The sequence below is a fragment of the Haemaphysalis longicornis genome, unplaced genomic scaffold (assembly GCF_048455015.1).
Source record: "Haemaphysalis longicornis isolate Haplotype H1 unplaced genomic scaffold, Haemaphysalis longicornis Haplotype H1 scaffold_8, whole genome shotgun sequence".
Taxonomy (NCBI): Eukaryota; Metazoa; Arthropoda; class Arachnida; order Ixodida; family Ixodidae; genus Haemaphysalis; species Haemaphysalis longicornis.
This window is the reverse complement of record NW_027526445.1, coordinates 39245842-39269524: the sequence shown is the minus strand read 5'-3', so window position 1 is coordinate 39269524 and position 23683 is coordinate 39245842. Positions and strand designations below refer to the sequence as shown.

Genomic DNA, 23683 nt, shown 5'->3' with positions numbered 1-23683 from the left:
GTTCCGTATTTATTTCATCTTGAAAAATGCCTTCGGTCTTTATTCCCAAATTCTCGACCGCATTGCTGATAGTTTTTAAAAGAGTGTCGAAGAAGGAATACTGATAGCAATCGAAACACCTAATTCATTCCCTACAAACATTTTGAAAGCTCAGATACTGATCTTTCTTCACATTCGTTGCGTCACTTGCAGGCGGATGCCTTGTAAATTTTTATTAGACTCAGCTTAAACGAAGACAAAATATTTAATAGGGATACTGTCTTGAGCAATGATGAAAGAATATTACCCTAACTATATAAAGGGGCCGTTTAAGCTGCTTTTGCATGGGTTCGCGAAATATGCATACTTGCCGCTGCTTGACTAAACGCACGCTGTCAGACAACACTTCCAGCGATTTCCAAAGATTTTTATATGAACAAAAACTCTCGTTGTGCTCTTGCTGGTCGAAGCTTTTGTCACAATTTTATGAGCCCAAAGAATTAAGGCTCCTTTGCGTACAGGCCGTATTTTTCCTGGTTTCAAAACTGTTGAAAGAAGATGGTTGCTCTACTAAGTGTAAGCGCGTGGACTGATCCAGTCATTCAACCTACGCGTGTCTTGAGGGTGGACAGTAGAAAGAGCTCTTAGCACCGGATGTATTCAAAACATAAAAAGGACCGTCTGTAAACAACGAAACGTTTATTTAAAAATGTATGTCCCTCCTTACCGTTCTATGCACTGAAAAGTGGCCTTTATTACTCCTTCAGCGTCCCTGGCGTTATTGAAAATTTCGACTCTCATAAGTTTTTAACAAATGGTTGTATTGCGGCAATTATGCATCGTATTTCAATGACTCGCTCCTTGTGCCCGCTGTGACATGTTGTCATGATGAGGTGATGACCAATAAAAAATGCTGCAAGCAAGTTCTAGGTGGTTATCTGGAACATAAAAAAAACTGCTGGCATAGTTATCGTTTCCAGAGACAGTCAACGCGGCAGGATGCCCAACTTCATGTTCTCGACAGAATAAGGCAAGTTTTCAATGCAAACGTTTTGCTTGACATCGACAAAGACCTTGCAGCAGGCACAAAAGCGTGCTACATCCGTTACAGCCAGGGTCTGGCCGCTTGCGTATATTGGAAAAAAGGATCAGAATAGTTTATCTGAAATGCCACGTCTTTGGCAGCCCCATTTTTTTAAATTGTTTGAATATCCGCAAATAAACACCAAAGTTCGAACCGCAGTTTTTAAGAGGAGCTAGCTTCAGTATTTATATCAGCGCCAAAGAAACCATTCCTAATTTTTTTGAAATTGGTTTCCTCAGAAGGCAGCTTATGAATCTTTCAAAACTCAAAAAATTCCCTCAAAGAAACCAGATTCAAGCGTACAAAGAGCACGTGACAGAGAACTCGGAAGAAGATTTCATTCAACTCTACATAAACAAGATGCTTAAGACCAAGGAAGAACGTTCGTCTCCATTTCAAGGTAAGCTGTAGGTATCACTTAAGAAAAAAAAACTTCATTCGTTTGTGCGATTTTTTTAACGTTGGAGGTCTGGGGCTCGCAATGTCCGTTTAGTATGCTTGCCACGCCAGGCAAAGGTACCCGGTTGGGCCGACAGATGGGCAACCGCCCGGACGCCGTTCAAAGCGCGATCTCGGCTCGTGGCAGCTCAGAGGATGTGTCATCTTGACTAAGCTGCCCCCTCCCGCCTGACTCGGCGAAGTCAGCTCGCTGTTTCATCAAATTTACCGAGCGTTTCACAGGCGTTTTGTTAGGTTACTGGGACTATTTCGTGCTTCGGTGATATATGGGTGCTCTTGAAAAATTACTGTAGGCATTTGCCTCAATCAGGACTTTATTTCTACTTTCTAATGCACCGTTTCCGCAACAGCTCCAACTGAATCTATCTAGCCGCTACCGCGGCAGATATAGTGTCCAAGGGGTTGTGCTGCTCAGCCGAAGAGTGCGGGTTGCATCCCTGCCACCCTGGCCACTGTACAGGTGAAAGGGGAAAGAAGATAAAACCCCTGAGTGTTCGACATTTCGGCCCAGGTTAGAAATACCCAGTCGTCCAAAATGAATCCCATGTTCATCACTACAGCGATCCCCATGGGCAACCGTAGCTTTGCCGCGTTCAACCCAACAGTCAATACACGTATTTAGCGTTGATGGCTTCTAATTCGAACCTTATAAACCGTACCGGCTGTAATTGCAGTATTAGTAGGTGAAAGTGGTACTATGCTGTTTGCCGTAGCCATTCGGAAGAGCCATAGTGCTGTCCGTGCTTTACCAAGCGCCTGTAAAAGGGAAGCAATACCCGCCAATCCTAAATGACGACGCAGCAGCCAGAGGTTGCACCCCCCCTAAAGCTGGCATCGGTCGCAGTGACGACGCTAGTGTCGAAAGCTCGAGGAGCGCGGAGGAGTCGTTCTATATCGCCGCCTAGGATGACAGATTTTATGAGCACGCCAGAACGACCTGCAAAGTGAATAGAATTTTGTAGCCATTCGCGGGCATGGTAATTCGTGGACATTGCGAAAAGTTGAAAGGAATCTATTAGCCGTTGCATGTAACCATGTGAACGGCGATGTGCCAGCACCAGCAAACGCCGCGTAGTGCGTAATTGTGGGGAAAAGACATATCCAATATACCAATCGTGCCGCAACAACGTGCATAAGTTGCAGCCAGCCACCTGAATGGTGCCTGTCTTGCTCGCTGAATGTTACATTCTCCACTTCGAGAGCATGAAAGGTGAATGCACCAACTGCGTTCCGAAACTCCCCATCGAAGCAAACCACCTTCACTTTGCTCAGCTGTACCCGAACGCAGACGATTTGTATACGTTTTTGTAGGTCATTTTCTTGCGATTCTCGGGAGCCTTTTTGTCCTTCAATGGCTGCCCGATATTCGACGAAGCGATTCAAGTGCGGCGTACCAATGCAACGTGGATGGTTAACTGCCCGATGAGGGCGAGCAACCGCGCCGGCGATATGGCGCGAAGTTAGCGTAGCGAGGACGTTGGCGGCTTAAATGGCAGCACTAGGCACTGCACGCGCCCCCGCCAGCTACGTGTGGCGAGAGAGAGATGCGGCCGAAGAGCACGTGGACACATTTCGCCCAGTGAACGCTGTATCCCTGGCCATTACCGCCGAGTGAGTACGCCGGAAACACATCAACCGCATCATTATCATCGTCGTCGTCCTTTTTTGACCAGGTCGAAATACTCGGCTTTGCCGGAAGGCGGTGCGGCGTGCGCCAGCACCTGTGGCGCAAGTCAGTGAATACAAGCATTGCTTGAAAAGTGTATACATGCGCGGCTACTCCACTTTTCCGCGTTCTTAAAGAAATCGGTTTAGGAACATTTGCAAGAGATGCACACCTCGGGACACCCTTTCCAGCCCAATTCAATTTTTAGATACTTGCAGAGACCATTTACCTAAATGGTTTTACCATCGCCGCATAACGTCGTCTGTGTGTATCCAATTAAAGGAAGACACTTTGGGCTGCCTGCACGTGAGAGTACGAGATACATTTTATTTCAAGCTGTGCGATATAACTTCAGTTATGGCTTCTGAAGACGCGCTTGTGCTGGCACAGCAATCAAAGCAATGGCAGCTACAATAAACCCGACAGCCACAACAAATTTTCTGACAAGCAATAAAGGAGTAGCCCCGCCACATCCACTGTTTTTTCAAGAATGCTGTTTAGACGTTCCCGTACACCCTATGGTGGCTTCGCCAAAACGTTACTTACTTTACTATAGATTGAATAGTGATAAAAAGTTTACTGTCTTTTCACAGAGCGCTTTCTCGTGGGCAACATAGAGGGCTTCCTCATAGCGGGCACCCTAACTACGGCCAGCACGATGCATTGGCACCTGCTGTACTTGGCGAAGCACCAGGACACCATTCAGGCACGGATGCAGAAAGAGGTTGATGATGTGGTCGGCATGGAAAGGCTACCCACTTGGGACGACCGACGAAGCATGCCCTTCACACTCGCCTGTATCTGGGAAATGGACCGATTGAAACCTGCAATTCCTCTCAGCATACCCAGAGAGTGAGTACCCACACTTCTTGAGCAAAAGAAATTGCGGAATACGGTGTCTCTCACTTCCTTGTAAATGATGTTGTTCAAGCGACAGAAAATAAGTAATGCGACAAACTCGCGTTACATATGCACACCTGCATTTTTACAAATAGTCGCCATTGATTGAGTCAACGGTACAGTGCTTAGGGGATCGTGATATCTACTTTCTTTTTATTTTCGCAGTACCTAACGGTGTTAACCTGGTCACTTATTTAAATCTCAGTTGAGGTGTTTTAGAAAATATTTTGTAGACTATGCTTTAGGCTGCCTAGTTTTTTCGAGGTGATGTGCAACTGCCTATTTTAGTATTCATTGCACGGGCACATATTTAACACTTTCAGGCGATGGTGTGAAACCTCATAATGAATAGTGGCCTTTCCGGATTCCTTTTTATTTGACGAAAAAAAATCCTGCTATAATTATCTGCAATATCTAGATTGCATACTGTTCGGCGAACGTTAAATATCGCCAGGTGGTCAAAATTAATCCGGAGCCCTCCACTACGGCGCGCCTCATCGCCTGCGTTGCGTCGGCGCGTTAAACCCTACAATCAATCAGTAGATCGCATACTGCATTTAAAATACAGAAACAAGCCATCTGATGTCAAATTTGCCTACACGAAATATAAAAAATGCCCCTTCTGTAGAAGAAGCGGCCTGAGGCTTTTTTCTGCACCATGTAAGCCAATATTCCTTGGTGTTCTAGATTTATAAAGCCAGGGATTAAGCATTTTCAGACGTATGGCCTGTGCGAAAAAAATATATTAATATTATTCCTAGTTTTTTGTTCTTCCAGCGGTGATAAGCCATGAACTTAGATCTTGGGAATACAGCGAATAGTGTTAGGTTACAAAAACAACGAAGATCACCACGCTTAAGCGTTGTCCAGTTACGTGAAAGAGCCACAACCCTCTTAACAAGATTAAGGTATTTAAGGGCACCTGTTCTCATTCATTTTGAGCGTACACTGGCTGAATGAAGCTTTTTTCTAATCCGTTTCCGGTGGTCTGGAGATTACACACGGCAGTAAGTTGCCTCCTTATACGTAAAATGTCGTTGTTTTAGTAATTGCAATGTTGCTTTCGAATCAGTAATAGTTTGTTGCTAAAACGAAATAAATAAATATAATGGCCTAGCAGATGTGTTCTGTGGGAAAGTTATCTTTCTGTTGAAGGAAAATTTCTAACATAATAAGCTTTCAATAGAAATGCAACCTTTGGATGGCAAAACTAATTCAACAAAATTGTTTATGCAACCGTTGTCAGATTTTATCAGTCAATTTAAAGCGCGAACCATTTATGTGTGTTTATAAAAGCAAATTTCTGAAATATTTAAATCTTCAACGAAATAGACATGTAAGTAATCTTGTTGTAGCTCGGTTAGTTGCGAAAACTTGTGTTAGAGTACATAAAGCAGTGTCAGTCTTCTCTGCGCGCACGTTTCAGGTACAAATGCGTATTCAAAGCATAAGTAACCGCTGAGTCATCTAATCTTCATAATGAATAAGAAAACATACTTATTATATCTAAACTGCATTCTCATACTACTACTACTACTACTACTACTACTACTACTACTACTACTAATAATAATAATAATAATAATAAATATAAACCAATCAATCAATCTTTATTTTGGGTTCCCGGGAACAACCCTAGGGTCTTTGTGCTGGTACACCATACAAAACCACAAAAAACACTAAAATTAAGGCGAGACAGCACACAAAAATCAAATGTATATCAGAAACAGTAAAGTAAAAACAGTTACAGAAATCTCAGAAAGAACAAAAGGAAAAAAGAACAAAACGTCACAAAAGAAAAGAAAGGCGTAGTGCTGCAAGCCTTGACACTCGGCCAGTGAAACGTGCAGTAATAATATAATAATAAAATTCAATCAATCAATCAATCATGTTTATTTACGTGGCCAGGAACAGCCAAAGGCCTGAGTGCTGGCGCACGGATAGTTACATAACAATATTCAAGAATCGTATTGCAAGAAACAAACAAGTGACAGGACAAAAACAAATCGAAGTAATGAAAATGACATAAATAAAACACAGGTGTAGTGAACGGTGGGCACAGGTACAAAAAACTAAATAGACGCTTTGTGGCTCTACTTGTCGTAAGGACAGCACAACAAGCAGAGCAACAAAGTTCCACAGTAATACGACAAAAACAATTGCAGTAGTATAGATACAAATGATAATGCGAAAAAATCGCAGGAAACAGTTTCAAAAATAGGCAACTATCAGTTGGTAAAACAGAACCGCAGAGAAACTAAATTCCAGCAGTCGAGAAAAATATTAACCACAGAGACATCCTAGATGTCTAACATGTCGTATTTAATAGTGCAGTACGGTAAATTTTAAAGAAACTTCGAAAGATGTCAAGGCGTTCAAAGAAGCGGTTGTAACAATTCTTTATCCATGATTGTAAAAGCACTACCTGAAAACGACGACGAAGGAAGAAACACAACACGAAGCGTTGGTTTTTCACAATAAAATTGAGTTGATAGTAAGCGCATCGTGTTGTGTTTCTTCCTTCGTCATCGTTTTCAAGTAGCGCTTTTACAATCATGAATCTGTACCAACAAGCCCAACTGGCAGTTCTTCTAAGAATTCTGTATTCTGCACAAAGGAGAATGATTCGAGTTGCGTGCAGCAGTCAAGAATGGGTGATGCGACCTGGTGGGCCTTTGTTGAACACTAAACTCTAAACAGCTAAACAAGTCTGCGCAAGAAAGGTCACCATGGACAATTTTTAAAGGAATGTAAGATCTGCATGCACACGTCTGCAGTTCAGGGAAGAGATGGAAGGAACTATGGGTAAGTCAGAATGCTGACCCGGGCTGTGAATGTGGTGACGGTGCTTAAGTATGAATAAAAACTTCTTCTGCACACGTTCCAATAATTCACTACTAGGTTTGGAGTTGCCGCTCCAGGCAACAGAGGGATATTCTAACTGAGGGATACATATTGTATTGTATGGCATGAGAAATGTATCTGGTGAAGAAAATTCTCTTGAAATCCGGCACACATGTCCAAGTCTGCGTAGCGCTCGCCGGGTCATGAGCCTAATATGAGGAGAAAAAGACAGGGTACTGTCAAAAAGCACCGCGAGGTCCCTAATCTCCTCAACCCTTTGCAGAGGAGTTCCCTGAATACTGGAGGAAAACAGTAGACGATGGGTTTTTCGGCGGTACGTGATAACCTTTGTTTTAGCAGGGTTCGAAATGAGGCAGTTTTTGCTGCACCACACGGATATTTCCGACACACCCCTCTGCAAGGTACAGCAGTCCTAAGCACCGCTAATGTGCCTAAATAGTTTGACACCATCAGCATACCCAAGGAATGAAGATTTTGTTAAGACTGTTGACACATCGTTAATAAAGATTGAAAACAATAGTGGACCCAGCCCGGAACCTTGAGGTACACCACTTGTGGCAGTGTAAACACCAGACGTTCTGCTGTTTACATCTGCGTAAAAGGACCCGTCAAGGAGATAGTTGGACAACAAAGCAACAAGGGTTGCGTCTACACCGGACGGAGAAAGCATGTCAATAATAATTCATGGTTCACCACATAAAACGTCTTCCTGAGGCCAAAATAAATGACGTCCAGCTGGCCGTTATCACAAACTACAGCCGAAGCCTGTGTCATAAAGCTCACAAGATTTTAACCATTGATCGACCCAGGAAAAAGGCATGGTGATTTGGTATCAGAACGTTCTTGACGCAGGCAGCAAGAACTTTTTGCCCAGCTGAATCAAAGATTTTTGAGGCGACGCAAAGGAGTGAGGTCTCGCGATAGTTGGCAACGGCTGACTTATCACGAGACTTAATTATTGAAAAACTCGAGCGATCTTCTATGCACGAGGAAAGTTGCCGAAAAGTAAACAATTATTACAAATGTAAGTTAAAACAGCCCCAAAAAGGTGGCCGTATGCCTTCATGAGGGCTACTGGAATTTTATCTGCACTACAGAAAATAGATGGGTTCATTCGTTTAAGGCTATCATTGACAAGTTTTTTGTCGAACATAAGTGTCATGAAACTAGACACCTTATTTACGATAGGCGTTCGTTAATAATCAGGCAGTTGCAAGACAGAATGAAAGCACTGAGCGAAGCTGGTGGCCACATTTTCAACCTGTTCACCGTAGGAATTAAGCAGGCTAATGTGTTTTTAAACGCCTTAGAAAGGCCGCGTACTTACCTACAGAAGTCGGCCGGTTTCCTAAACGCAGCATTTTCTAAGGACTCTATATAGAGATCGTGGTTACGCCGGTAGAGGCTTTTACAAATTGAGCGATACCGACTAAACTATTATATATATATATAAAGAAATGCCGGCAGTCTACAACGTCAAAGAAGGCATAGGGGAATGGTTAGACTATTTTGTATCGTTAGTGACACTACAATATTTTTTTAGTTATTAATTACGTGAGAAAGAAAGAAAGAAAAACACGCGCCCAGAGTGGGGACCGAACCCACGCCTTTCGATTAGATCTCGAATGCCTTACCAATTCGGCTATCTGGGCGACTGTGTTCTCCTTCACTTTCTGGGGTATTTATATTTACTACAACTGTATCTGACGCTTGAGGGTGGTAGCCAGCGCCACTCAGACTACACGGGGAGAAGGGAACCTTCTTTTCAACCCCCGGGGTGTGACGCGCACGTCTACAGCCTGTCATAAGCGGGTAACTGGCGGGAAACCCTCTTATGCTACCTTGGCATCAAGGCTGCCAGAACCGAGACCCTCGCTAAGCTTTCGCACGATAAACCGCTTTGAAAATGAGGGTCTCGTTAGGAAATACAGAAAGAAATGCCGGCAGTCTACAACGCCAAAGAAGGCATAGGGGAATGGTTAGACTATTTTGTATCGTTAGTGACATTACAATATTTTTTTAGTTATTATTACGTGAGAAAGAAAGAAAGAAAATACGCGCCCAGAGTGGGGGCCGAACCCACGCCTTTCGATTAGATCTCGAATGCCTTACCAATTCGGCTATCTGGGCGACTGTGTTCTCCTTCACTTTCTGGGGTATTTATATTTACTACAACTGTATCTGACGCTTGAGGGTGGTAGCCAGCGCCACTCAGACTACACGGGGAGAAGGGGACCTTCTTTTCCACCCCCGGGGTGTGACGCGAACATCCACAGCCTGTCATAAGCGGGTAACTGGCGGGAAACCCTCTTATGCTACCTTGGCATAAAGGCTGCCAGAACCGAGACCCTCGCTAAGCTTTCGCACGATAAATGGGTTGGAAAATGAGGGGCTCGTTAGGAAATACAGAAAGAAATGCCGGCAGTCTACAACGTCAAAGAAGGCATAGGGGAATGGTTAGACTATTTTGTATCGTTAGGGATATTACAATATTTTTTTAGTTATTATTTACTTGAGAAAGAAAGAAAGGCGTGGGTTCGGTCCCCACTCTGGGCGGGTGTTTTTATTTCTTTCTTTCTCACGTTATTATTAACTAAAAAAATATTGTAATGTCACTAACGATACAAATGAGGGTAGCTGTGCGAACTGTGCGGCTCGGTAGCTGTGCGAACGCGCAGCCTAATCCGCTTGCCTTCATCATGCAGGTACTCACCGTGCCTTCAAAGTTGTTCCTGCTGTTTCTCATCCCTGGCTTCATCGGACCGTCAACAATTCTTGCCCCTTCCACAACGGCATTTCAAACGTGAATCCCGCTACCATCGCACCGCATCGTGCAACAGCGCCGCCACTGCAAACCTTGACCCTCGACCACACGTGGACTACCCCATCAAGACAGACATCATCTGCAGCCACGACTACAAAACCACCACCCCTGTCCGCGCCGCATTGTGGGCTCGGTAGCTGTGCGAACGCGCAGCCTAATCTGTTTGCCTTCATCATGCAGGTACTCACCGTGCCTTCAAAGTTGTTCCTGCTGTTTCTCATGCCTGGCTTCATCGGACCGTCAACAATTCCCGCCCCCTTCCACAACGGCATTTCAAACGTGAATCCCGGTACCATCGCACCGCATCTTGCAACAGCGCCGCCACTGCAAACCTTGACCCTCGACCACACGTGGACTACCCCATCAAGACAGACATCATCTTCAGCCACGACTGCAAAACCACCACCCCTGTCCGCGCCGCATTGTGGGCTCGGTAGCTGTGCGAACGCGCAGCCTAATCCGTTTGCCGTCATCATGCAGGTCCGTAACAGGAGTGCTTTTCTTGCTAAGAAATCGAGTAATTATTTTTTAGTTCAGCTGCCGAGCCCACGGTGCTGCGTTGTGATAATTGTCGAGTGTGCGCAGGTTATACGCTCTTTATTGCTTTTGGCGGGGGTTGTCGAAACTAACCCTGGGCCTCCCACTGCTGAACACTTGCTTACTGAATTGCAAAAGCTATCTGCCGGACAGAATAAGCTCATTTCCGACATTCAGGATATTCAAAACCAACTAACAACGACGGACGTAACGATAACCGATTTGTGCAAACGCATCACTGACGTTGAAAAACATTGCACTGCCCTTTCATCCATGCGCACAGAGCTACATGGCCTAAAGACACTTACAATCGAAATGACTGACAAGATCTGTAATCTGGAATCCCGTGTAGACGACAGCGAGAACCGCTCGCGACAAAACAATCTTATATTTTATGGCATTCCGGACACTACTAAAACTGAAACGTTTACGGACTCGGAAGAAATAATCATTCGTCACTGCTCCGACACACTCAAACTAACGATTCCTCCCTCAGAAATTGAGCGTGCGCACCTCCTCGGGCGCTTTTCAGAAGAACGCATTCGACCCATAATTGTAAAGTTTCAATCATCTAAGACCAAAGAACTTATCCTTTCAAACGGCCGCAAATTCAAGGACACAGACTTCAGTGTGGGCGAGGACTTCTCCCCTGCCGTACGTCATGCGCGCAAACATCTAATTGCTTTTGCAAGAACTAAGTCAACAGCTTTCACTGTGCGCTTCAAAATCCTTCTTCTCGGAACTAAACGCTACATCTTTGACGAGTCATCGCAGTCAGTGAAAGAGTTAAAATAGCAATCATCCCGTCCTCGACCAAAGCCAACCTTCCCCCAAGTTATCCCCAAATCAGCTTTTTCGTTTTCCGTGATCTTTACTAACATTAGAAGTATCATTTCGAAGCGTGAACATGTTTCTAATCTGGTTCTGTCATCCAACAGCGACTTTCTTATATTGACCGAAACATGGTTAAATGACAGCGTCTCCGATCAAGAGGTCTTGGCCGATTTGCCTAATTTTCAACTATTTCGGAAGGATCGGAAAAATAAGAGGGGAGGAGGGGTTCTTATTGCCATAAACCAAAAAATATCCTAATCGTTAGTTAACCTGTCATCTGACCTTGAAATAATTTGGATTCTTATTTCTGCTAAGCCCCAGTCAATATTACTTGGCGTCTGTTACAGGCCCCCGAATAGCTGTCCTGACTTTCCTAATAACATTAATGACGTATTAAACGAAGTTACAAAAAAGTATCCCAATGCCCCGGTAGTTTTGTTCGGTGATTTTAATTTTCCGGGTAATAATTGGCTTAACCAAACCATGCCGTCACAGACCCAAGGCGAAGCCGGGGCTTTCCTGGACGTTTGCTTAAAGTTTAACCTCTCACAAATGGTAACTGCACCAACCCGCGTAACACAAGGGTGTGAAAATATTTTGGACCTAATACTAACCAGTCATCCTGAGAGCATGGTCTCGATTACTTATCTCCCCGAAATAAGTGACCATAAGGTTATCCATACCGAATTTGCATTTAAACCGTAAATTCGTCAAACCACTCAGAAAACCATTCGGCTGTACGACAAGGGGAATTATGAAGCAATAAATTTGGAGCTTAACGCATTCTTATCCAGTTTGGAAACTACTTTCTATTCCCGGTCCGTCAAAGAAAACTGGACACTGTTTAAGGACAAGGTCAATGAATTGACTGACAGGTTTATTCCGAAATCCCACTTCCGCGCAAACTCCGAAAAGCCATGGTTCTCTAAAACTCTGAAGATTAAAAAACAAGAAAAAACGCCTGTTTAGATTGGTAAAAAGACTAGAAGACCCGCAAAAGTGGCAGAAATATTACGCAGCTGAAAAAGCATATTTATGTGCAGTTCAAGACGCGAAGAATTCTTTTTTCAACGCTAACTTACCGAACATGCTGACTAACAACCAAAAAACATTTTGGCAGGTTTTGAACCCCCCTCATACAGCCGCAATTACTCTTACCAGTGAATCGGGTCACGTAATCACCGATTATGAATGCGCTAACATCTTCAACACCGCTTTCTCATCCGTGTTTACCAAAGAAAGTAACGTGTCATTCACAATACCACCCACTGTTATAGAATGTGCTATGCCACCCGTATCGTTCACTACTAATGGAATTTTGTGCTTAATCGAAAAATTAAAACTTTCCTCCTCTTCCGGGATTGACGAAATCAACTCCAAGTTCCTTAAGAATACAAAACATATTTGTGCATCTTTTCTATGCTTGCTCTTCTCACAGTCACTTTTAACAGAACATCTACCAGAGGACTGGAAGAATGGGAAGGTCGTTCCAATTTTCAAATCAGGTAACAAAAACTCGCCATTAAACTATCGTCCCATATCCCTTACCAGCGTGCCCTGTAAAATCATGGAACACGTCATCTACACGCATATCATAAACTTTCTTGATTCAAACAGCTTTTTTCATCCAGCACAACATGGGTTCCGCAGAGGTTTCTCTTGTGAAACGCAACTGGCCTTATTTGTTCATGATTTGCATACTAACCTGGACTGTAACTCGCAAACCGATGCCGTATTCTTAGATTTTTCCAAAGCATTCGACAAAGTACCCCATTATCGACTGTTAATAAAACGTTCCCAGTTAAATCTTCACCCTAACATATTAAATTGGATCAGAGAATTCCTTACAAACCGCTCCCAGTCTGTTAATATCAACAACCGTACCTCTAATCCCCTTCCAGTAACGTCCGGAGCACCCCAGGGTTCGGTTCTTGGTCCCCTTTTATTACTTATATACATAAATGACTTGCCTTCAAACCTAACCTGTAAAACCCGCCTGTTCGCTGATGACTGCGTTATATCTGACACTTACTGACATTTCAAAACAGTCATCCCTACAAGCCAACCTAAACTGCCTCCATGAATGGTGCGAGCGCTGGCTCATGGAACTTAACCCCAGTAAATGTAAAGTCGTTTCATTCCATCGCCGCCGCATGCCGCTCGTGTATCCGTACACAGTTAATGCCATCCCCTTAGAAAATGTTCAATCATACAAGTATTTGGGCGTCACTCTTTGTAGCGATCTTTCATGGAACATACACGTTACTAACATCATTTCATCTGCAAACAAAGCACTGGGTTTCCTTAAACGCCATTTACGCCTGGCTCCACAACACGTAAAATTACAAGCATACAAATCCATTGTTCGACCGAAACTAGAATACGCATCGCCCATTTGGGACCCTCGACAATCTTATCTTACACATGCCATCGAATCACTTCAAAACGGGGCCGCTAGATTTATTCACTGTTCATACTCTTCCACTGTCAGCGTATCTGGATTGAAAGCAGAATCTAGTTTACCGGATCTAGAACTTCGCCGTCGTATTGCCAGCCTGTCTTTGTTCCACAAAATTTTTCATAGTCCCTTGCATGCCCCACCTTATATCGTTCCCGCAACACGCATATCTCACCGCACGAGCCATTTGCTTCAAGTTGCTCGGCCACGTTCCCGGACTCCTACTTTTTCTGCCTCGTTTTTTCCGCGTACTGCGCCAGACTGGAACGGCCTTCCCAGTGAAATCGCCACCATTACCTGCCCATCATCCTTCATGGAAGACATCAATAAGCATTTTCTTTGTTAAATCTATGGCTTCTATGTTTGTCATTATAATTACCCACCCCTTATGTAATACCCCCTCGCGGGTCTTTAAGGAAATAAAATGAAATGAAATGAAATGAAATAGTCTAACCATTCCCCTATGCCTTCGTTGACGTTGTAGACTGCCGGCATTTCTTTCTGTATTTCCTAACGAGCCCCTCATTTTCAAACCCGTTTATCGTGCGAAAGCTTAGCGAGGGTCTCGGTTCTGGCAGCCTTGATGCCAAGGTAGCATAAGAGGGTTTCCCGCCAGTTACCCGCTTATGACATGCTTTAGACGTTCGCGTCACACCCCGGGGGTGGAAAAGAAGGTCCCCTTCTCCCCGTGTAGTCTGAGTGGCGCTGGCTACTACCCTCAAGCGTCAGATACAGTTTTAGTAAACATAAATACCCCAGAAAGTGAAGGAGAACACAGTCGCCTAGATAGCCGAATTGGTAAGGCATTCGAGATCTAATCGAAAGGCGTGGGTTCGGTCCCCACTCTGGGCGCGTGTTTTTCTTTCTTTCGTTCGTTCTCACGTAATTAATAACTACAAAAAATATTTTAATGTCACTAACCATACAAAATAGTCTAACCATTGCCCTATGCCTTCTTTGACGTTGTAGACTGCCGGCATTTCTTTCTGTATTTCCTAACGAGCCCCTCATTTTCAAATTTTCAAACCTATATATATATATATATATATATATATATATACAGTATAGCTTATAATAATATTAATTATAATATTTATGTTAATAGATTCGTTATCCTACCGATATTACTATTATTAAAATCACATGTGCTTTATTATCTATGAAATGATGGAGGAGATATGGGTAAAACTTCCGAAAGTTGCAGATGCACAAAAGCTTACCGCCCCTTCTAAATGGCAATCGCCAGAGAAACGCGCGCCAGAATCAAGACATTAGTTACAGAACTGCCATCCACATGGCAGATCCCACGCGGAATACAGGGCGTATGACAAAAAAGGAGGGTGGAATAACATACAGGTAAGAACACGTATGCACTAATATAGACATATCAATTATGCCAGCGATATGGGACAAACAGTTTCCCGTTCAAAAATTACAAAACTGCACAGCTTTCCCAACGTACAAACAAAATTAGTAAAAACGTAACAATCATGAAAACAGCAACAGAATAAAGATGACGAGTCTATAGGAACATTTAATTACCTTTTTAGAGGTACCTGGATGTAGAGGCCCTTAAGTTCTCGAAAAATAATGGAAAGTAAAGGAAAATGGGATTCATTATAATACTTTAGTTAGGCTCGTATCAAAAACGATACCTTCTCCATCGAAAAATGTCATGGGAACGAAGGAAAAAAGTTGGAGCTATCATCGTGGATACCTTTTGCATTGTACTTTTTCGTCCTCTTCAGTTACCAGTGGTGTGCACGAAATCTAAAGTAACTGAAATTTTGATTTCTATTACAAGCAGGTGTTAAGTAGGAAGAACAGGCGCACCGGGTTTTTCGAAGATGAATCACGAGAACCAGGAAACACGTTTTAAACATTTTTCTTTATGCAGTGTGGATATTTTTGAAGACATTGGTAAATGTAATCTATACAAGAGGGTTTAAACACTCTGTTAATGCTTAGGACCTCTAGTATTCACATTGTTTGGATACCCTATTATTAGGGGAACGTTGTATCTAATTGCGCGTATGATATTATACTATTAACGGTAATGCATTTTCCATCAGTTGTGCAAGTCATCTGTAGACTCAGGAGAAATGTAATAAACTGGCCAGTGGAAAAGCTCATGGCGGTATTTTAAAAAAAAGGTAATGAGCCTGTTGAACACGTGTAGCAAACAGATTTATTATAATCGTCATGACACTTACTTAATTAGGTCATCCTCACAAAAAAAATCTCGAGATACATGATAAACAAGAAAACGTTGCGTGTGCATACACATAGCGAAATTATCTTTCTTACCTTGACATTTACGCAAATCTTTTTTTGCAGGTGTGCAAAGGACGTTGTTATTGACGATTTCTTCATTCCCAAAGGGACAGTGGTGATTCCAAATCTTTGGGGAGTTCTCCATGAACCAAAAGTCTGGGACGAACCACACAAATTCAATCCAAATCGCTTCCTAAACGAACACGGCTGCGTACTTCCAGAAAAACCAGACCATTTAATACCTTTCAGCATCGGTAAGTTTTAATCAAGAGACACTGGAGCAACGCAGAATAATGATTTCGCTATTTCCGTCGTGCCTGTAAGCACTGTGAAATCTGTAATTATTGCCAACCCAGGGCGGCATTGTGCGATTTGCTTCTCGAGAAGATAGGCCTTCCAGTTTCTGCGTTGTATTTTGGAATTTTTTAGTATTTATCAAGTGTGTTTAAGGTTGTGACTGAAACAATGACGTCAAATAACGGCAATATATAGAGATTGACTTCACTCAGGCCATAAAAGAGTGCTCTACTGAGACTCAGAGAAAATTTTTTCGAACAACTGAAAGAAATATCGGATGTACGTAAAGCAATAATATTCTCCTGAGTTTTTTGCACTTGCCAACACTGAGTACTGAATGAGCTTGGTGGCTATATTCTGGTAGTACCGCATATTTACGAAAAGAAGTAATATTAGAGTTGCAGTGTCTCCTTTAGGAAAAGCTTATCGTACTAAAAAGTGTCTCCGGGCGTCCGTCGCTACAAAAGTTCTTACATTTCTCTGGAACGTGCAAAAACTCCACCAAATGACAATACGACAGCTAGATATGCAAAGGAAAATTACAAAGCTCTATATCTGCGAGGATTGCTGTTGCCATCTGAGTCCAAAGAAGGGGCTGCAAGACTTCGTCTCGAAGGCCAGCCCCAAGTATTAATAGGTTCAAGGAAGCAGGCCCACTAGAAGCATTGCTTTCGTTTTTCGCAGGTCACAGCGAATCGCCCCATCTATTACACATTAGCTTCGCGTTAAATCTAAGTATTGGCACCATTATGGTTTGACATTTTTCCATTCAAATATGCAGAGTGTCGGTACCTATTAAAAATCACAATGGATATAAGCCATCGAGCCAGTCAGTGTGATATTTTTAAATTGTTAAGAAAGACACTGATAATACCCGAGGAGATTAGTGTTTAAAAAAAAAACAGCAATTACGCTGGGGTTCAGATCCCACATCACAAAATTATTTTTTATAGAGATATCCAGGTCGCTTACGTGATGCCCCATTCGTAAATGCGCTGAAACGTTCATGAAGAATAAGAATCTACGGGGATTACTTCGAAGTTGTGCATAAAGGGCCCTGTTTTATGTGCTACATATTAGCATTTACACTCGGTTTTGTTAAAGAACTGTTGCGACGTTCCTTTCCCGCCGCTAGCAACCAGTTGTTAGATATGGGAACGCGCCCCCGAGCCGAGCTCCGTCGCCTTCGTCATGTGAGGAAGCGCGTTGAAGAGCGGCCAGCAAGTGTTGCTGCCTTGGTGACGACGACAAGAAGCCCTAGGAAAACCTAAAACTGAACTGGTTGATTCCATGGCGAGAGATTACCCGAAGACATTCAGTAACAATGCCCTTACGGGCGAGGTTACAGTACATGACTCGAGCAGAGCGACATCATTGATCCGCTGCTTCGAAATGATTAATCTTTGGCGCTCGGAACACACCGTACTTATGCCCAAAGCGCTAACCACCGAGAAAATTTCCCCTGCTTTTGCGCACGGCGCTAACATATGAGAGACACACATAACGCTCTTTTCAGAATCCGTGACGGGCCTGCAGTAGCGGCGCACGCTGAGTCTGACAGAGTGGAAAGAGGAGGTCTCCGTTGCGGCGTCCGTGTCATTCGGGCGTTTGTCTACACGTCGCGGTTGCCGCCGCCGCAGTTTCAATATCGCCGACATCGAGGTGGCCTTGCAGCTGCCGTTCCCACGCACATTGCGGCTTGTCCGAGGCAGCTCGCACAAATTGGGACTGCGCAAAACTTTCCAGGACGCGCGAACGTGGTTGCGGCGCGCAGAAGTGCAACACGTTCTTCGCCGGGGGCCTGAGATCCCGATGGATAAATGTGCTCAGCCATTGTTTAGATGCATGATCTCGAAAGAGAAGTGCTCGGGAGTCGCTCGATTCAGGCCTCGGCTGTACGGCACCTGGCTGGAGCTTCACCGGGCCGGTCACTGGACGGATAGTGGCTCCCAAGAAACGTCTTTGGCTTGGTCAGGCAAGCAACAGAGCAACACAGGAAGATACATCCGCATCGCCGGCAAGTGCGAAGGCAAATCAACACTGAAGCTTTACCAGGCTTTTAACTGCGACAAAAACACGCGATTACTAACTACACTAGTTATTTACCCAGTAGTACTTTAGCCAAGCGCATGAACTTGAAATGTGACATTTCGCGTGAATGAAAATGTGTCACAAAAAAAGAGAAATGGAATCGTAAAGGGTGAAACCTACACCAGGAAAAACAAAGCAAACGAGAAAGTCTGGCGCCTGCAAGCCATTTCTCTCGCTGAGACCTGCGATTTGAGCTCTCATCATTGCCCTGAGTTTTCCCCTTTCTAAACCGCACGGTACGCGCGCCCAATCTCTGAAGGCTGCTGCCACGGCGTGAGAGGACACCGGCCGTTCTTTCCGACCACGGTTGAGCGCACGGAGGAGCGAACGAGATTTTCCAGCGTTCAACAGGCGCGCACTCCTTTTTGGAGACGGTGTTCCCTTTATGGTGGCGCCACTATCATCAGCATCCACATTATTTAACACTCATCATTAGTGGTGCGGGCATTGCAGGGTCAGCTTTGCCACGCGCATTAAGGATACGGAACACGACTGCACACCATGACGGTCGTTCGCCTTCACCGCTCCCGCTTCTGGCCGGGCCTACGCCACGCCTAAATAAAATGTAGGAAGGCGCATCCGCTCCACGTGTGCTTCCAACAACTTGGCGTGATGCGAGCTGGCGGCGTTGCCCCTCGGCGCTCCCGCACTGAAACACGCACCGCATGTACGCGCGGAACTTTTCCCTCTCTCCTCGCTCCTCGCCTTTTCACGAGCGCCTACGGCAAGCAAACAGTGGAAAGCGTTTTCGTTCTGTTCTGGCCTCCCTCCTGGTCGGTTCCCGACTTCGGCTAAGCCACAGGTGACAGCCGAATCTCATCTAGCTTAGTCCATTTTGGCCTATCGTCGGTAACGTGAGCTGAGAGTTACAAGTGTACGACATGCTCTTTAAACGCCTCGTAGCTTCCGACAGATCCTGTGCCCTCGTCCCTCGCACTTTCAGCAATACCATCAGTAAGCAAATATCGAGGGTGTTCCCGTTTTTTTCTGAGAGTGAAGGCTAGACTACATCCAAACAGCTCTGTCTCAAAAGACAGCCCCGCCGCCAGCTACACCGAATCTCTACGAGCTCGCCTGGCCGTTGCTCGCGGTCGGTTACCTGAGCAGGTGGTAGGACTGAATCGGCCTCCTCAGTGGCGAGATCGTCATTACTGCCAACTAAACCGTGGAAACCGCTCACTGCTTCAACTGCAGGCTTTTCCACAACGTCTCTCTTTTCCTAACTGCCGTCCGAAGAAGCACCCGCCATTTCAGTGGACTCGTGGGGCCTCTCAATAAGCTCCTCGTTTACGCATTCCTGAGAAACCTCGCTATCTCCAAAATGTTCATGTTCAGGTCTTAGCAGTTCCCAGGGCATCCTATGAATATGAACCATCTGAACCTATTGCAGAGATCTCCAAGGCCGACTCCGATACATAACGCGCTTAGTGGACGTGTACTGCTCTTTGTAAACAGTCTAAGCTAATGCGTCTTGTTTATCTCTCCCAGCCACGTGGTCATGCTGCTTGACCGCAATGGTCGGTTCAAACTCGCGCGTCCGAGCTTCTTCTCCTGACAGCGGTGGCACGGTGCTTTTCTCAAAAACGAGGCCTCTTTCAAGCAACGATTCTAATTTATGCTCTACTTCTTCCCCCCGGAGTTGAATCTCGTGATCTAGTTTCTTGTTCTTCCATTGTACTCTTGCTCGATCGAGCTCCTTTCTTTTCGGTTCGCATCACTCGAGCTCAAGGTCGTACCCTCGCATCCTTTCATCATGTTATCGCTGTTTCTAGCTCGAAATCATCACGTTCATGCTCACCCTCTGCAGCCTGACGTTAGCGGTCTCCCTGCCATTGATCAGCTTAATGCACTCGGACAGCTCATCATCGTCAGCCCAACAGCGAGTATAGCCTGTATCCCCTCGGGCTCTCTCAGCGCGTCCGAAATACCTCCAAGCGCAAATCTTTTGCAAGCTCTAACAACGGCGATTGTTTTCCCGCCTTCAAATTAATGGTCGCTTTAGAGGACTGCTTTCAAACTGCACCAAAATTGTTTTGCGCGACTAACCCACGCGTAAAAAACCCACGCCCTACCAGCTATCTTCAGTAGCCTGGTAAAACTCGCTAAAGAAACGTAAAGCACTCACTATCCGCCGCCATTAATTGTGCGATGTCCCAAGCAGTCTTGACATCCGTGGTATTGGATATCGCGTCGCTGGGTTGAGTTGTTACGAAGGTGCCATCCTACCGCTGCAAATTAGCTGTTACCGGCGTGAAGGCGTCCCCGAGCAGAGCACCATCGCCTCCGTCATGCGAGGTAGCGGGGTTAACAGCGGCCAATAAATAGTGCTGCCTTGGAGATGACGACCAGAAGCCGAAAGCTATCTTTAGTGGTTTAATTCACGCCGAGAGATGAGCCGACAAAATGCAGGAACAATACCCTTAGGGGCGACGTTACTGTACAGGACCCGAACAAAGTGACCGCATTTATTCGCTGCTCCAAAATGAATAATCCTCGCCGCTCGGGGCCCACCGTATTTATACCCAAAGCGCTAACGGTCCAACATGGCGTCGCAGAGGAACCACCAAACAAACAGAAGAGGCAATGTTGCCTGGACGTTCCTTTTCTACCACGTCCTTTTTTTTGACGAGTGCCATTCCTTACTTTAGGTTGTGTTGCATCGAATATGATCTCCGGCTGCCTCGGTATTCCGTAAGAAAGAATTCATTCGATAACGTAGGCTTCTCCCTGAGGCAAGGGTTTCAATATGGCAGAGCTATCACTCGCCCGCAAAAGAAAAGAAGAATGAAATTGGCTCGTGCTTTCGACATCATCTGGACATTTTGATGCTGATAATACAGCACATTTCCTGTTTGTCGAGGGTCTTTGTTTACGCAACACCCACATGACAAAATACACACAATAGCAAAAAAAGGGAATTATCGTGAATATCCTGAAAATAATTTTATTTCGCCTTCGTATTTCATTTTGCCACTCTGAAAACAGCATGCTGAAGGAAATCAAATAAGCTAAGGGCATGTGTCTATGAACCTAGGAAGCCGAAACCTACAAAACCTTCTCTAATCCCACACGTATTAACCTAGACAGAAGATCTTGCGAAGAGTTAGGCCTGGCCGCCCGTCTCACCTTCTGGAGACCCTGCGATCAGATCCGACACCTTCGATTGCCTTTTCTCCTTTTTCAACTGCGTTATTACTTCGTCTATAAGAACTTTTATTGCATATTTCGAAGTAACTTGACCACACCCTCTCTTTTTTCTTTTTTTAAATCGTTAGTGCCCTCGTCCGTTTTGCACACATTGGTGCGTTGTTTTCTGCACCGTGTTTTGTGCAGACTTCGGACTTTAAAAAAACATAGTGGCCGGTCGATTTGCGTGAAAAACCTTTTTACAAGAAGGCATGTCGATCGTTTTTTTTCAAGAAAAGTTCCTCAAAGGTACGATTAGCAGTCAGAAGTACCGTGGCCGAACCACTTTGACGGGTTACCTTTTTTAGAGATAAATGATGGCCTAGAGGTGGTTCAGTTTTTGAACTGGATTGTAGCTCCTGTGCAATAAATTCTGGGGTAAACAAATTGAATTTTTCACATTCATTACTCAAACAGCGTTATTGTTCGTTGCCTTAAGTACATTTCTGGTGGGAACTTTTTTACAGCTGGAATATCATACAGTGTTTATTACACTCCCGACTTTGAGTAAAATTACTCTGAATCCCAAACGTTGTCCTTTAATTAATTACATTGAGTTTTTTTAAACCACTCCCAGGGTTCAAATACGGTAACGAACTGGAAGGAACAGCCATTAACGCTGGAGATATATTACGCTCGTAGCTGATGGGTTTTTAATTAACATGTATTGCACTAAATGTAAAAAAGGTTAAGCATTTAGGTATGATTCATTTGTCGAAGTAACAAACGATCTCATTCAGCAATGCCCACCACGATATTCTTCTGCTATTTTCATAAAGTTACATTTTCTTACAGCGAAATTTTCTTCTGTTTTTCTAATCTTGCGATTTTCTTTACTTTTCCCACCACATCACAGGCCGCCGGTCATGCCCTGGACAAATCTTTGCAACAATGGAGGTGTTTCTAATGATGACGTTCTTGCTGCAGAAATTTCACATTGTGTCGGAAAGCCCGATAACTTTAGATCTAGATTCGCCTCTCGTCCATCTGCCTCACATAGAGCGAATTAGACTGAAGTTACTAAACCGCCAGCCACCTCAATTGGCTTCGCCTCTGTTCAACTAATTATCGGAAAGCCTACTGCGGGCGTCCCTGGTTTCTGCGAAAATAAGTACCAGAAATTTCGCAGTACTTTAACATGGCCCCAAACACTAGAGGAAAGAAAAATAAAGCACATCCAACAGCATTGCCTTTTCTGCAAATAGCAGGAAATCTATTACATTCAATGTTTTTGACGATTCCAGTTACAAGAAATTTCAAATTAACTTCGTCAAGGAGACCGATGCCTTGCGCCTTTGCATAGGATGAGTTATTTGTTGGAAATGCATTCCGTATGCAATCCTTTCGGCCTATTTCGTCTGTGCTCTCTCTCTCCATCTGCTCTTTGATTTCACCCGATCGTTTAAATTCGCCCGAGTAAATTCTGCCTAGTTTAAAATGAATGTTTGTGAGCAATTGTGCCAGTAGCAAGAGTCATTACATGTTAACGATGAGTTTCTCTAGGTTTCGTAAATTTTTCAAGAAGCCTAAGATAATGAATTCGTGTTTTTAGAGCACTATGTCATCCACCTTGTGCTTCACACGGGAAATGAAAGTGTGGTAGAGCTTTTAGGTAGCTGGTAACCCTAAATAATTTTTTCCCGAGTGCCGTATTTCGGCCGGAAGGGTTCGACTCTCTCGATTTGGAGAAAAGCAAATCATAGAGAAGGAAGAATTCCCAGATAATATTGTAGTTTCCTAGTTTTGATATTTTGAGTTTGTAACAGTTTGTGTGCAATACATTTTGTGGTAAAGGAGTACATTGTATAACTGCAGTATATATAGATCACTACAAAAATTTATTACGTGAGTCCGAGAAGTTTTCCATCTACGGACACTTCAAGAATCATGGAATGAACCGCGATCTCTGCTCATGAAGAAAACAAAAGTCGTTGACATCTGTTATCCAGGAAAGCGCCACATTTTAAAAATCTCCTCTTTTCACGACCATATATAACTGTTTGATTCTGCAAAGCAATTCGTACGTTTAGAAACGTTGATGACATCCATAAAATTGTTCTAAGCACTTAACAGAGAAAACACCGCCAAGTAAATCTTTAACAAGAACATAAAGCCAAGTATGATTGTTTTAAGAACACCGGAGTAAATACGCAAAAAATAGAAGTCACGAATGTGGAGATTTACGGTTGGGGAATCTGCACGCATGATACGAAAATAATTAACAAAAAA

The 23683-nt window shown here is 44.1% G+C and overlaps 2 protein-coding genes across 2 annotated transcripts; both read left to right on the top strand.

The window, feature by feature from the left end:
• The first annotated feature begins 1423 nt into the window (after positions 1–1423).
• LOC144148257 (cytochrome P450 2U1-like) lies at positions 1424–23145 on the top strand. Its single transcript, XM_077679820.1, has 4 exons — positions 1424–1463; positions 3782–4040; positions 15944–16134; positions 22311–23145. The coding sequence occupies exons 1-4, from the start codon at positions 1424–1426 to the stop codon at positions 22517–22519; spliced, it is 699 nt and encodes a 232-aa protein (XP_077535946.1). The 3' UTR covers positions 22520–23145.
• On the top strand, positions 9815–11109 carry LOC144149804 (uncharacterized). Its single transcript, XM_077681451.1, has one exon. The coding sequence runs from the start codon at positions 9952–9954 to the stop codon at positions 11107–11109; it is 1158 nt and encodes a 385-aa protein (XP_077537577.1). The 5' UTR covers positions 9815–9951.
• Positions 23146–23683: the final 538 nt, after the last annotated feature.

Excerpts from the sequence above, each read along its gene's own strand:
- LOC144148257 (XM_077679820.1), top strand. The coding sequence starts at position 1,424 with ATGCTTAAGACCAAGGAAGAACGTTCGTCTCCATTTCAAG. Across the intron at positions 4,041-15,943 it reads CCTCTCAGCATACCCAGAGA|GTGTGCAAAGGACGTTGTTA; the intron begins GTGAGTACCCAC and ends CTTTTTTTGCAG. Across the intron at positions 16,135-22,310 it reads TTTAATACCTTTCAGCATCG|GCCGCCGGTCATGCCCTGGA; the intron begins GTAAGTTTTAAT and ends ACCACATCACAG.
- LOC144149804 (XM_077681451.1), top strand. The coding sequence starts at position 9,952 with ATGCAGGTACTCACCGTGCCTTCAAAGTTGTTCCTGCTGTTTCTCATG.